At 42.1% G+C, this 15,382-nt stretch overlaps 1 protein-coding gene across 8 annotated transcripts in view; it reads left to right on the top strand.

The window, feature by feature from the left end:
* The window catches only part of Zfp318 (zinc finger protein 318), a 38,723-nt gene that overhangs the window by 2,073 nt on the left and 21,268 nt on the right, over window positions 1–15,382 (top strand). For all 8 annotated transcript variants that reach the window (XR_015628921.1, XR_015628920.1, XR_015628918.1 and 5 more), the window contains 3 exon segments: window positions 1,169–1,320; window positions 11,278–11,920; window positions 13,207–14,643. Coding sequence is in view for 4 of the 8 variants with exons in the window: in NM_001427716.2 (NP_001414645.1) it covers window positions 1,169–1,320; window positions 11,278–11,920; window positions 13,207–14,643 (2,232 nt within the window). In the remaining 4 variants the exon portion in view is untranslated.

The following is a 15,382-nucleotide window of genomic DNA, read 5'->3' as shown; positions in this document are numbered from 1 at the left end:
CCGCTGTTGAGTGACTGCTGTGAACTGTCTGGTCCTTTGGAAGAATAGTACTCACTCTTAACTGGAGCCCCCGAACTGATTTTAAGCCTTAGTTTTATACATTCAACAAGCTTATATTGAGCATCTGCCATGAGTTAGATATGGCAATGACGAGTAGATGAAGTTAGACATTCTGTGGGGTGTTATATGTGATTAAGGGCTAAGAACAAAATTAAGTGAGTTACAATTTGAAGGACAGAGCCTCATGAGGAGGGAGTCTTGAATTGAGTGAGACCTTGAGAGAATGAGAGGTCAAGTAGTCCAAGCATCAGGAGGAAAATCGTAGTTGAGTCCCATGACTCTAATGCTTAAAACCCTCCTGTGACTCTTACCACATTAAGTGTCAAATCCAAATTTCCTAATTCTGTCTCTCTTCTCTCTGTCACGTTGCTGCAGGTGTCCCAGCCTCTTTTCTGTTACCCAAAGCATGCTAATTCATTCCCGAGATGTTTCCTTTGGCCTGAAATGTCTGATTTTCTTTGAAAGACCTCTGCGCCTTCCATTTAGTGACAGCATCTCAGAAATGCTGCCTTTAACCATCCCATCTCGAGTGATTCCTCCTTTTCCTTGTCTTTAAAGTTCATTTTTTTAGTAACTGTACAACTTATTGATACCTTCTGAAGTACTTAAAACTAATTGGTTTTGCCTCTCCTCCTTTAGTTAGACATATATAGATCCTGAGAGCAAGGCTTTTTATTTGGCTATTCGTATGTCTCATAAGAATAAGAGGTCTTTTTTGTTGTTGTTGTTTTGTTTTGTTTTGTTTTTTTGAGACAGAATCTTTCTGTGTAGCCTCTGCTGCACAGTGGACAATTTTTAGGAATGAATGGAGAATATAAACTCGTGTGGTAGCACACACCTTTAATGCTAGCACTTGGGAAGCAGAGGCAAGTGGATCTGAGTTGGAGGCTGTCCTGGTCTACAGAGTGAATTCTATGACAGCCAGGCCTACACAGAGAAACTCTGTCTCAGAAAGTTTTTTCCCCTAAGGAAACTTCTAAAATTCTTTTTTATTGTAGAATGGTTCCTTACCTTGATACAAAACAATTTTATAAGTAGGGAGAACATTTTGGGGCATAGAGATGCAGTCATGTTGACTACCATATGTTTTTGTTTTAACTTTTTGTAGAGACGTTCTCCTGGTCTGTGTTCTGATTCTTCTTTGGAGCAGAGTTTAAGGATCACAGTTGGCAATGACCACTTCTGTGTTAGCACAGCAGAGCGGCGTCGGCTCAGTGACCGGCTGGGATCTCCAGTGGATGGTCTGGAGGACATGGACAGGTAGGCTTCAGCTATGGCAGATGCACCACATTAGTCCTGAAGGGTAGAGACACTGCTGTTTTCTGGGTGATGTGTTTGAAAGTTGCTGCCAGCACTGAAGTTTTCCGGTGTCTGTCCAGTGGAAGATACAACACTGGAACAGGCTTTCTGAATGGCAAGAGTATGTTGACGTAGATTTTGTTTCTGAATTCAATGTGTGCCAGAAAAAAGAACATCATGGTATAAGTAGAAAGAGAAGCTAAGGGGACATAATCAAATATCAGACTAAAATTTAAGAAGAGCCCCTTAAACAATGAAGTGAAGGTCTTGGACAAAATGGGAAATCTTTGCTTGCTTGCTTGCTTTCCTCCTCTTCTTCCTCCCCCTCTTCTTCACCCTCTTCTTCCTCCTCCTCTTCTTTACCCTCCTCTTCTTCCTCCTATTCTCTTCTTCACCTTCTTCTTCTTCCTCTTCTCTTCTTCATCTTCCTCTTCTTCCTCCTCTTCTTCCTCCTCCTCCTCTTCCTCCTCCTTTTCCTCTTCTTCCTCCTCTTCTTCTTCCTCCTCCTCTTTTTCTTAAGGGATGGTGTCTCCCTGTCTGTTTTGGAACTCAGTCTGTAGACTAGACGGACCTGTACTCAGAGATCCTCTTGCTTCTGCTTCCTGAGTGCTGGGATTAAAGACATGGGCCACTATATTAATTTTTAAAGTTTTCTTTCTGATGGAGGACTTATTTATTTGAGATAATTTTCCTATATAGTCCTGAATGAGTTTGAACTTACAGAGTTCTGCTTCTGCTTCCCACTGCTAGGATTACTTTCGGTAGTCTACTTGGCTTTTTTGAGGGATATGGGGTAGTCTATGTAGCCCTGGCTTGCTGACCTGGAACTCACAAAAATCTTCCTGTCTCTGCTTCCTAAGTGCTGAGATTACAAGTATGACCATAATACTCTACTACAAGAGTAATTTTTAATGATTTTTTTTACCTTATTCAAGCCAGAATATAGATACTGAAAGCATTTAAGTAAATAACATGTAAATAGCATGTGTGTACATTAAATGTCTGAAGCAGTAATAGGAAGTTAGAGATCTTAACATTTTTAAGCGTGATTACTGCTTACAGTTCTCGAGTGCTAAGGAAAAGTAAATAAACTATACAGTGTTGAATAGAGACCTTAATTACTGAAGTTATATATGAGGATTAAATGACTTTATTGCCTCACAAAAGGAAAAAGGTAAGGATGGGAGTGCAGCACAATCTGTTCTACATCTTAGAGCACATTTACCATTGTCTCTGTCTAACACATTGGGATTTTCATAAATGCTCCCAGTAATTAATCAAGGAAATAGTGTTTATTGCAGTAGTGTCGATATTGTGTAGTGTATAGGCAGTGATTGGGACGGCTGCAAGTCTGAGGACAGTGGTGTTTAAAGCTCCAAGGCTGTAGGTGCAGTGGAGCGGGGAGGGCCGTCTTTAACAGCACTGAGGCTTCTGAAGGCAGAGCTGCGGGTATCTGACTGGATTGCTAATTGAGTCAACAGTTCTTACCCTTCCGTCTGCTTCTATTTTGGGAGATGATTGAGTAGGTGGACTGGGGTAGTGGTACAGGGTGTGATTCTCTTCCTTCCTTGCTGGGTTTTGCGGTCTTAGACTGACGTTTCCTCTTTGTTATGCATATATGGTCTGATAACCAACTCTTTTTAAGTTATAGAAAGTGAATTTCCCTTATGAGGTGTTTAGATGTTTCCAGAATCATGTGTTTTAGAGAACGTGAGATAAGGGTCTACATGGGAGCTGTGGGACTGGTTTTTATATTTTTATCACCTGCATGATTGTGGTTTCTTTGTCTTTTCAGGACAGGGTTTTTCTGTGTAGCCTTAGCTATCCTGGAACTCTGTAGACCAGGTTTGCCTCAAAGTCAGAGATCAGAGTGCACCATACTGCTAGGCTGTGATTACTTTTCATATGGATAATTACTGTCCAGTAAAATCAGGTTGTAGAGCCATTAGCGAAATTCAGTATGTTTCCTGATGGCAGATCTAGCCTTCAGCTAATTGAACAGATCATTTTCAGAGGCAGAGACATAACTTAGTGGTTAAAACCACTTGGCTGCTCTTGCACAGGACAGGAGTTTAGTTTCTAGAACCCATGTCTAACAACTCACAACCAACTGCAGAGCTGTAACTCCAGTTCCAAGGAATCCAGCGTCTACTTCTGGCCCTCAAGGCCAGCTGTACTCAGGTACACATAGCTTTTCACAGACCTTCTATATGTACAGACCTTCCATATGTACATGCCTTCTATATGTACACGCCTTCCATATGTACAGACCTTCCATATGTACAGACCTTCTATATGTACACGCCTTCCATATGTACAGACCTTCCATATGTACACACCTTCCATATGTACACACCTTCCATATGTACAGACCTTCCATATGTACACACCTTCCATGTGTACACACCTTCCATGTGTACACACCTTCCATATGTACACACCTTCCATGTGTACACACCTTCCATGTGTACACACCTTCCATGTGTACACACCTTCCATGTGTACACACCTTCCATATGTAGAGATCTTCCATATGTACACACCTTCCATATGTACACACCTTCCATGTGTACACACCTTCCATATGTACACACCTTCCATATGTACACACCTTCCATGTGTACACACCTTCCATATGTACACACCTTCCATATGTACACACCTTCCATGTGTACACACCTTCCATATGTACACACCTTCCATATGTACACACCTTCCATGTGTACACACCTTCCATATGTACACACCTTCCATATGTACACACCTTCCATATGTACACACCTTCCATGTGTACACACCTTCCATATGTACACACCTTCCATATGTACACACCTTCCATGTGTACACACCTTCCATATGTACACACCTTCCATATGTACACACCTTCCATATGTACACACCTTCCATATGTACACACCTTCCATGTGTACACACCTTCCATATGTACACACCTTCCATACGTACACACCTTCCATATGTACACACCTTCCATATGTATGGATCTTCCATATGTAGAGACCTTCCATATCATCTACATACCTTCCATATCTACAGACCTTTTATATCTATAGACCAGACCTTCTATATGCACAGACCTTCACAGCTATTCTAATGCACCATGTTCATTTTATTTCTCAAGACCCCCGTCCCCCAAATTTTTTCTCTTTTATTGAATCTGTCAAGTATTAGGTTTTTAGGTAACAGCCAAGTGACTTAGTTAGGATTTCTGTTATGTTGAAACACCATGACCAAAAGCAAAATTGGAAAGGAAAGGATGGGATTTGGCTTACCTATCCACATTGTAGTCCATCACTGAAGGAAGTCAGGACAGGAACTCAGTCTGGGCAGGACCCTGGAGGCAGGAGCTGATGTAGAGGCTGTGGAAGGGTGTTACTGGCTTGCTTCTCATGACTTGCTTAGTCTGCTTAGCCACGACCACCAGCTCCATCCACCATAGGCTGGGCCCTTCCCCATCAATCACTAGTTAAGAAAATGCTCCACATGCTTGCATGCAGCTCAAAAATATGGAGACATTTTCTTAATTGAGGTTCCGTCTTATGACTCTAGCTTGTGTCAACATAAGAGTAGCCAGCACACCAAGTTATCAAGATTGTGGTCTTACCTTACCAGCCTTCTAGAGGACTGCAACTTATTCTAAAAAGGGAGTGAGAATAGGTTGAGTGGAAAATTCTAAGACACTTGGACACTAAGACACATTCATTCACAGAGTTGTGTATCTATCAGTACAGTACACTCTAGAACATTTCATTATGTCTGGAGGAATCCTTATACACTTACCCTTTACTCCCCTTACCCTTATGTCAGTTCTAGGCAATCTTTAAGTTACTTCCTACTTTATGAATTTGGCTTTTCATATAATGTATGACTCTTTGTGACTAGCTTTTACATGTTTTAAGGTTGATCATGTTTATGGTGTTTCTTTTTATTGCCAATAAATTTCATTGTATGCACATACCAAGTTCTGTTTAGTCACTATCAGTAAGTGGGTGATGGTCATTGGGTTGTCTGTTCTCTCAGTTATTATACACAACTCTACTATAAATGTTGTTATTCAAGCTTCTTGGTGGTTCTCACCCTTCCTAATGCTGCAACCCTGTAATACAGTACTCATGTGCTGACCCCAATCATAGAATTATTTTTAGTGCTACTGTTATAAATTGTAAATATCTGATATGCAAGATACTGATTTTCGACCCCTGTGAAAGGGTCATTCAACCCCCAAAGGGATTGCAGCTATAGGTTGAGAACCACGGCCAGAATAGATATTTATTTTGCTTTTGTGGTATCCCCTGATACTACAAAACTAACCCCAATGCCTGTGTGTGCTAGGCAAACACTGTCATTGAGCTATACCTCTAGCCTTACATTTTAAATTTAATGGAAATTTGTAAACAGACACAAAAAATAGAATAGTATTTGGTGCTAGGAAATGATCAGTAGGAGAGGTGAAAGGGATAAAAAGGAGTAATGGGGGAATATAATCAAAATACATTATTCCTATAGGGAATGTCAATATGTGTTGCTTTATACAACTAATGTATGCTAATAAAAATAATTTTTTAAAAATAAAGACTAAAGTACAGTGAGCCCTCATTCTCCTATTACCCACATCTAATTTTTTTTTTTCCAAGTAGCCCTGGCTGTCTTGGAACTTGATCTGTAGATCAGGCGGGCCTCAACTTAACAGCAATCTACCTGCCTCTGCCTCCCAAGTGCTCCTGAGTGGAGCAAGGTGTGTGCCACCACTGACCAGCAAACCTCTTGTTTTTATATAAACTTCTATTAACTTCACTCCCGAATGATTTTAAATGTGCATATAAGAGCCAGCTGAGTGGTGGTGACTCCACCTTTAATCCTGGCACTTGGGAGGTAGAGGTAGGAGATTTCTGAGTTCAAGGCCAGCCTGGTCTACAGAGTGAGTTCCAGAACAGCCAGGGCTACACAGGGAAACTGTGTCTCAAAAAAACTAAAACCAAAATAAAACCAATTGATCTTAGCCAAGGCGGCTGCTGCTGCTGCTGCTGTTTAAAAACAATCTCACTGTCTAGTCCTTGCTGTCTTGGAACTTAATATGTACTCTAGGCTGGCCTAGAACTCACTTAGATTCTCCTCCTTCTGCCTCCCGATTGTTGGGATTAAAGTTGTGTGCCACCATGTCCAGCTTAGCCAAAGGTTTTAGAGTTTCTGTCACTGTACTGTTCTAGGCTAAAGGCAATTGTGATTTGTTTTTGTTTGTTTGCTTTTGGTTTTTTTCATGACAAGGTTTCTCTGTGTAACCCTAGCTGTCTTGGAACTATCTCTATAGACCAGGTTGACCTTAAATTTACAGATCTGCTTGCCTCTGCCTCCTGAGTGCTGGGATTAAAGCTGTGTGTCACCACTAACTAACAATTGTGATTCTTTTTATTACTCACTTTTTTTAATTTAAAATTTTGTGTGTCTTGAATGTCTACCTGTATGTCTATATACATATGTACCGCTTGCATGTCCAGTGTCTATTTTGGATGCCCTAGAACTGGATTCAGATGGTTGTGAGCTTCTGTATAGGTGCTAGAGACTAAACCCAGATTCTCTGGAAAAATAGCAAGTGCTCATTGAATCATCTTCTTAGCTCTGGAGCTGTCTCTTATGACAGCCAGTTCTCTTTTAACCCCTGGGAGTCCTTAAGAAGATTGAATTTCTAATAAGCATCTGACTCTGGACTATATTTTACATGATAACTTCTGGTTTGTTATTTTCTAACTTTTCTTGGGTCTTCTATTATATCCCCCATTCGCTAGGCAGATTTCTGAGTCTGTACCAAGGCTTTTATGAGGCCCATCTTATCTGTAGCTTCTTGGTAATTAATACCCTGTTAGATCTTGAGTTAATGTTTCATTTGGTGGTGATAGGTACTACTTGTAGTGAGGAGTAGAACATAGGTGACCTTGCTACTATACGTACAGTTTATGGGGTCTTTCTCCTGCACTAACATGAGACTTGTTGGTTGGTTCTTTGGTGATAGTAAACTCATAAACGTTTCTTCCTGAAAATAGGTGTCTTTATATTTGATAGAATAAAATTTTTATTTCAGTGTTTTTTTTTTTTTTTCTTTTTTTCGGAGCTGGGGACTGAACCCAGGGCCTTACGCTTGCTAGGCAAGCGCTCTACCACTGAGCTAAATCCCCAACCCTTTATTTCAGTGGTTTTTGATTTCAGAGGTCATTCTTAGTTTATTTTGTTTCGTAATACATTAAAACCTCAAACTTATCCATATCTCTTTCTTTTTTTCGGAGCCGGGGACCGAACCCAGGGCCTTGCGCTTGCTAGGCAAGCGCTCTACCACTGAGCTAAATCCCCAACCCTTCCATATTTCTTTTTAAAAGTAATTTCTGTGGGGCTAAAGAGATGGATCACTGGTTTAGGGGCTGGAGAGATGGTTCAGTGGTTAAGAGCACTGACTGCTCTTCCCGAGGTCCTGAGTTCAAATCCCAGCAACCAGAGGGTGGCTCACAACCATCTGTAATGGGATCTGATGCTCTCCTCTGGTGTCTGAAGACAGCTACAGTGGACTCATATAAATAGAATAAATAAATCTTTAAGGGGAAGAGAATATGAATATGAAAGCTGCACTGGCTCTTCTAGAGAGCACCCACATGGCAGCTCATTATCTGTAGCTCTAGTTCCAGGGCATTTGATGCCCACTTCTGGCCTCCAGTGGCACCGCACCATGCTTGCATTTGGTACACAAGACATACTTAAAGGCGAAACATCTATGTACCTAAAAACTTTTTAATATTTTAAAAGGTCATTTTTAAAAGCACAAAAGTTATTAGAAACACTAACAGGGCAACTGTAGAGATAACGCTGTGGCTAAGAACCTACACTGATCTTTCAGGACCTAGATTAGGTTTCTAGCTCTGCTGCCTGTAACTCCAGCTTCAGAGAACCGAAAATTCTGGCTTCCTGGGGGTAATAGAACACATGAACCTACATAAACAAATTAAAATACATCTTTAAAATTTAATAAAGAAACCAATATTAATAATTTTCTCTGGATGATCATTCATTCTGGATTTTTTATAAAGTTTTCTATGATGTATTTCTATTTCATGTGCATTGATATTTTTTCCTTCATCTATGTCTATGTGAGGGTGTCAGATCCCCGAGATTGGAGTCATAGGCAGTTGTGAGCTGCCATGTGTGTGCTAGGGCCTGAACCCATGTCCTCTAGCAGAGCAGTCAGTGATTTAACCACTAAGTCATCTCTCCAGTCTCAGATTTTATCTTATTTTATCTTATTTTATTTTATTTTATGAGACTAGGTTCCACCTTAAAACTCAGCCTGGCCTAGAACTCATTCTATCCGGTCTGGTCTCAAACTTACAGTGATAATCTTGCCTCAGCTCTCTTCTGAGATGACCTGGTTTCTTTTTCCCTCCTGTCTGTCCCCCTCCCTCCCTCCCTCCCTCCCTCCCTCCCTCCCTCCTTTCTTTCTTTCTAGATGAAATTTTATTTCTAAAATTCTAGAAGATCCCTGGCCACCGATAGCTGAGCAGGTAAAAGCACTTGCCAGTAAGCCTGAAGGCCTGAGTTACTTAGAATACACACAGTAGACAGAGAGAACCAACTCCTACAGATTGTCCTGTGAATTCCACACATGTGCTACAGAATACATGTGCCCAAATACATAACAGACATGTACATATACAAAAGAAATTTAATGCAGTTTCTAAAAATCCTAAAGGAGCTGGGCAGTGGTGGCACACATAGTTAAACCTGCACTTGGGAGGCTGAGGCAGGCAGATCTCTGCGAGTTTGAGGCCAACCTGGTCTACAAAGCTAGTTCTTTGACAGCAAGGGCTACAGAGAGAAACCCTGTCTAGGAAAACAAAACAAAAAAATCCTAGAGGATCTTTATTTCTATCTACAATTTATATCAGAATCCTGTGATTTGGGTCTTAAAAGCTCTGTGGCCATAGTGCTGCCAAATAGGCTAGAAGGAAAACTACCTCATCCTGAATTTTGATTTTTATGCTGCAAAGGTCTGAGACCTTTGTGTTTCTGAACAATAAGAATACACAGTGAGCTAGAGCATCACGTACTGCTGGGTCCTATAATAGTTATCCAGGCAAGGCAGGAAGGAGCGTGATCAGAGCAGTCTTAGTTGTTGTTACAGTGAACTTTCCTGCAGGAGAAATAGGTCAGGCTTGAGTGTGTAGACATGAAGTTGGGATTGGTCCAGCTTAGATGAGTGGGGAGTCTAGGACCTCTTTGACTACTTTCCTAGCTCTTCCTTTAGGAAGCTCCTAAGTGCTTTGTAGAATCTCTGTGGGCTGGAAATACATATGCTCAGTGATAGGTACTTACCTGTTAGATAATGGAGACTCAGATTCTATTCCTTGCACAGCTAAGGAGAGCAAAATAGATTAAGAAATAACCCTAGGACTGAAGAGATGGCTCAGAGGTTAAGAGCACTGGCTGCTGCTCTTCCAGAGGTCCTGAGTTCAATTCCCAGCAACCACATGGTGGCTCACAACCATCTGTAATGGAATCCAACACCCTCTTCTGCTGTGTCTAAAGACAGCTACAGTGTACTTATATAAATAAAATAAATAAATCTTAAAAAAAAAAGAAAGAAAAAGAAACAACCCTAAACCATAGACAAAGCTTGAAGACCATTGTTTTTGAATGTTGTTTTTCAAACTTACAAATCACATACGGATCACCTGGAAATCTCATTAAAATTCAAACTATAGTCCAATAGGCCTGGGATAGAGCTAAGAAACACACTCTCCCCCCTATTTTATATATATAGTTCTTGTCATTCTGTTGTGTTTTTGAGTTAGTGTCCTCTAGCCAATCTGTTCTCAAAAGTTGCTAGAGCCCAGGTTGGTTCTGAACTCAGTACTCTTACCAGTATTACAGATGCTCACCATCATGTCTGTTTAAAATTATTAGGTAATGCCAGGGCTGCTAGTCCTGACAAAGAGCTAGTCAGGTTTTTTGTTATTGTTTTGTTTTTAAATTTTATATTTATGTGTATGGGTGTATGTCTGTACTGTGGGTGTGCATGGTGTCTGAGGAGGAGGCCTGAAAAAGACATTGAATCCCCTGACATTGAAGTTATAGGTAGATGGTTGTGAACCACTGGTGCTGTGAGTCAAACCCATGCCCACAGGTCCTCTAGAAGAAAATCCAGTGCTTTTAACCAGTGACCATCTTTCCAATCTGTTTGCTTTTCTATTTTCCAAGACAAGTTTGTAGCCATGGAGCTCAGAGATCAGCCTGCCTCCCTGGTGCTGGGATTAGAGGTGTAGGCTCCTTTACCTGGTCTAGCTAGTCAAGTGTCATTTAGGACTCTCTGTGGCTTTTTAAGGTTTATTTTTACTTTTCACGTGTGTGTGTGTGTGTGTGTGTGTGTGTGTGTGTGTGTGTGTGTGTGTTTCTGTGTATGTTCATGTGAACACAGGCATCCTCAATCTGAAGAGGCTACCAATCTCCTAAAATTGGAGTAAGACATTGTACATGGGTACTGGAACTAAACTTGGGTCTGGTAGAAGATAGTATACACCGATGAACCATTTTTTTTGACTCTCTGTGATGGCTTTGTATCTCCTGAGCTCTGGTGTATGTGATATTCTATGTCCTCAGGCTAATTTAAAAGCAGCCTAAGAATTCTGTTAGCTGTACTAGTAGTAGCACCTCTTGATTAGCGTCTAAAGCTGCTTGTGACATTTCCTGACCCCGAGAGAGGGAGAGGAAATGTTTCGTGTGTAATCTGTCTTTGGATTTCATAATTATTTACTTTTGCTTTAAGAATTCTATGGTCTTCTTACTAAATTATATTATCCTAGCATTGTCCAGCCTTTTTCTCTCCAAGTTCAATATATTCAGTGATGTTGTTTCTTTCCTCAGGGATGACCTGACTGATGATTCTGTCTTCACTCGAAGCTCCCAGTGCTCTCGGGGACTTGAACGATATATTTCTCGGGAGGAAGGGCCACTTAGTCCCTTCTTGGGACAACTTGATGAGGACTACCCAACAAGAGAAACTTTTCTGAATCGATCTGAGTATAGTCCCCAGAGCCGTTGTCATGATGAACTGTTGAGGGGAACAGAACGGAACAGAGACAAACTTAAAAGCTCTTCCTATTCTGTACGATCTGAGGAGAGAAGCAGGGAGGCCAAAAGGCCCCGTTATGATAACCTAGAGAAGGCCCATAGCACAGGAGGGGATCACTCAGGTTTTACTTCTGGGACTCGAAACTATCGACAGCGAAGAAGCAGCCCAAGCCCTAGGTTTCTCGACCCTGAGTTCCGAGAACTGGACCTTGCCAGGCGAAAGCGAGAGGAAGAGGAGGAGCAAAGTAGGAGCTTGAGTCAAGAGCTAGCGGGTGTTGATGATGGTCAGACTGGCTGCTCCATCCCTGGGTTGTCAGGTGTCCTAACAACAGCAGAGCCTGGATATTCTTTGCATCGATCTGAGGAAATACCTGTGATGCCCAAGAAGTCCATTCTGAAGAAACGAATTGAAGTGGACATGAAGCCGTCCTTGCAGGTCTCTGCTGAGTTTCTGTAACACTGCTGTGCTGACACTTTAGGCGTCACAGTGAGCAGCCCCGTTTAGGACTCTCAGACTGTAGGCTCATCACCAAGGCCTTCTGCCGCCAGGTTGCTTTCTAAATGCATTTTAGAGTTTCCGCCTTGGTCTTTTTCCTTCTTTAAATGTAGTAGCACTATAGGAATCTCTGAATGTGAATTTCTTATAAATGAAGCTTGAGGGCAAAGGACAAGATAATCCTGTTTTGTTTGTTTTGTTTTACTCTCTTTAGGAGAAGACAACTTAGGAGTTTTAGGCCATTAGACTAGAAATGAAATGATTCTGTTTTGGAACCATCAACTTCCTGTGTACATTTTAGAGAAATAACATTCCTGGCCTTGACTTTGTTTCTCCTTCCTATGAAAAGACAGTCAGGCAACAGTACTAGTTTGACTAAAGGCTTTTGAGCAAGTACTGAGGAAGCACTTAGAGAAACAAAAAGAGGCCAATTAGTTAGAGTTCTAGAGTTTCCTGTCTCCAGAGTAGTCTGACTTGTGTGTTTTTTTCTTTTGGTCATCAATAAATAGGAAAACAAGTTGGGTGGAATGGCACACACCCATAGTCCCAGCAGCTGAGAGACTAGTACATGGTCTCAAGGACCGACTGTTAGAGCACATTGAGAGTTAAGGTCAGCCTGAGCTACATAGGGCTGGGGCAAACCTGATGGCCTGAGTTTGATTCCCAGACCCTAACTCCTGAAAATTCACACATACACAGTGCTCATGTGTGTCTGTATATTTACCTGCCTCTCTCCTTCCCTCTCTTCCTCCCCTCCCCTTCCCTCCCTCCCTCCCACACCCACACATTGGTCATACCTGTCCATATATTCACACACTCCCCTCCCCCCCATGCTCATGCATACATGTGCTTACGTTCCTCCCCTGCACACACTGCTGCTGTGCACCCATATAGTCAGACACCTCTCACTCCCACAACAACAACGACAATACAGTTCTTAAAAAATAAAAGCAAAACAAGCTAGAAAATGGCTAAAATCCTTTTAAATTCAAATTCCTTGATAAGGACAAAAGCGCACGGGTAACGGTCCAGATCACTCAGTTACTGAGTTCCTCTTTCTCCTTCTCTAGCAGAGAGCATTGGAGGGAGGACTTGTTTCTTGAACTTAGCTAATATCACTTTTCTTTTTGTCTATACATATTTCCCCTATTCAGGAAGTGTTTATCTCAGTTACTCGTGCTCCGTGATGCCTCACAGATGCTAAATCAGCGTGTTTGTGTTTGCAGCTTGAGAGCTTTTCCAGCGGCACCAGCTCCTGTGAGGATCGCCCTCTGTATTCTGAACACTCACCTCTTCCACTGAGTGACGCTATTGCTGCTTTTACTTCAGAAATTGAAAACAAGGGGACTACAGTGGAGGCTGACTTGAAGGAGCCTCAGAGTAACCTATACCAGTGGGGTCCCCTCCGTGAGATACCTAAAGACAACAGTGAAAAATTTGACAGTTTTCTGTGCTTTAAGGAAAAATTGGACTTGAAGGCTGAGGGACTGGAGCAACAGACAGACTTCTTACTGCCCCATGAGAGAGCTAGCCAGGATGGCAGTGGCTTTTCTCGAATTCTGAGCATGTTGGCTGATCCTACCAGTACACAGGAAAAAAGAAGACGTAGCTTCCCAGATATAGAGGATGAGGAGAAATTTCTCTATGGGGATGAAGAGGAGGAGGATATAAAGTCAGAGTCTCCACCTAAGTCCCTGGAGGACGCAGAGAGTACAGGTACAAGACAGAAGTCAAACTCTCTACCCTCAACTCCAGCCGTAAAGCTAGAATCACTAGAAGAGAGCAATCCAGAATATGCCAAGATTCATGACTTGCTTAAGACCATAGGGCTGGATATTGGAGTAGCAGAAATTGGTAAATTGGCTGCACGCACCCAGGAAAGACTTCATGGCAAGAAACCATCATCACGCTCCTCAGCTGACCGACGTTCGTCAGCTGACCGACACTTTTCAGCTGACCGCTGTTCCTCAGTTGACCATAGTTTCACAACTGATTGGCACTCATCAGATCCTCACAGACCAGAGAGTAGGGAAGCACATCACAGCAGTACTCAGTCCCCAGAAGTTTCTCATCCACACCCAGCTTCCCTGGTGGATTCTTACTTACGCACAAAAAATAGCCCTCCATTCCTTAAGTCTGACCGTCCAGTGGGTCATGTTTCAGGAGCAGAGGTAGTTGGCAGTGGGTTCCAGTCATCTGTTGCTGTTCGCTGCATGTTGCCATCAGCCCCATCTACCCCAATTAGACTTCCTCACTCTGCCGCTTTATCTCAGTTTCATATACCAAGGGCCTCTCAGTTTGCTGCAACTCGGATATCTCCAAATTATCAGGGAACTGTCATTCCCCCTGCCTCTTTTGATGCTTACAGGCACTACATGGCATACGCAGCCTCAAGGTGGCCTATGTATCCTGCCTCTCAGCCCCCAAGCCACCCTTTATCTGACCCACACAGGCTAATACCAGTAACCAAACAAGCTACTCGAAGTCGTCCCAATCTCCGGGTGATCCCCACTGTGACTCCTGCAAAGCCCAAACAAGAAATACCAGTACTAGGCTCCATTTCTGTGAAGCGAATTCCTGTTCGCGTGTCCATTCCATCGCTCATAAGATATAATCCAAAGAAGATCTCCGATGAGAAGAACCGTGCCTCACAGAAGCAGAAGGTAAATGTCAGCTCTAGTCCTCTTATGCCTGACTTTGCTATTTTATCAGGGTAGTTTGTACCTGTTTGTTTAGAGGGGGTAAGAATGTATAAGGCATTTGTGTTTACAACATTATCCAAGTATGTATGCAATAGCCCCGTGAGCTTCTCCTGTTTTGTCACTCACGAAACAAAAAGTCTGACCATTACATCCCGCTCTGAAGGCTGACCTTTTTTCTCCTGTCAGTGGTCTGAAGACACTGATGGCAGAGGCTTCAAACCTTAAAGTGTCTTACAGTCTCGTCTTTTATCCATTTTAAAGAAATTTAGTTCTTGGAAGACAAAAACTATTTTAATTTTCTATGGTGTTCAGATATTTTGAACTTCAACCTTAAATTTCATTGACAGTCTTAACTTTAAATGAAGACAAAACTTTAAGGAAAAAAAATATTTAGAGACTGAGTGCTCCCCCCTCCACCCCTCACGCCCTCCCCGCCTCCCTGGGAACTTACTCTAGACCAGGCTGGCCTTGAACTCAAAGAGATCTGCCTGCTCCTGTTTCCCGAGTGCTGGGATTACAGGTGGGCTTGAAAAATCAGTGTGAAGGCAACACTCTCAATTCTTTTTTTTTTTTTTTTTTAAGATTTATTTATTTATTATATATAAGTACACTGTAGCTGTCTTCAGACACACCAGAAGAGGGCATCGGATCTCTTTACAGATGGTTGTGAGCCACCATGTGGTTGCTGGGAATTGAACTC

This window comes from Rattus norvegicus, chromosome 9, assembly GCF_021556685.1.
Source record: "Rattus norvegicus strain SHRSP/BbbUtx chromosome 9, alternate assembly SHRSP_T2T, whole genome shotgun sequence".
NCBI classification, from domain to species: Eukaryota; Metazoa; Chordata; class Mammalia; order Rodentia; family Muridae; genus Rattus; species Rattus norvegicus.
The sequence above is the reverse complement of the archived record's forward strand: the minus strand, read 5'-3'. Positions and strand labels throughout refer to the sequence as shown.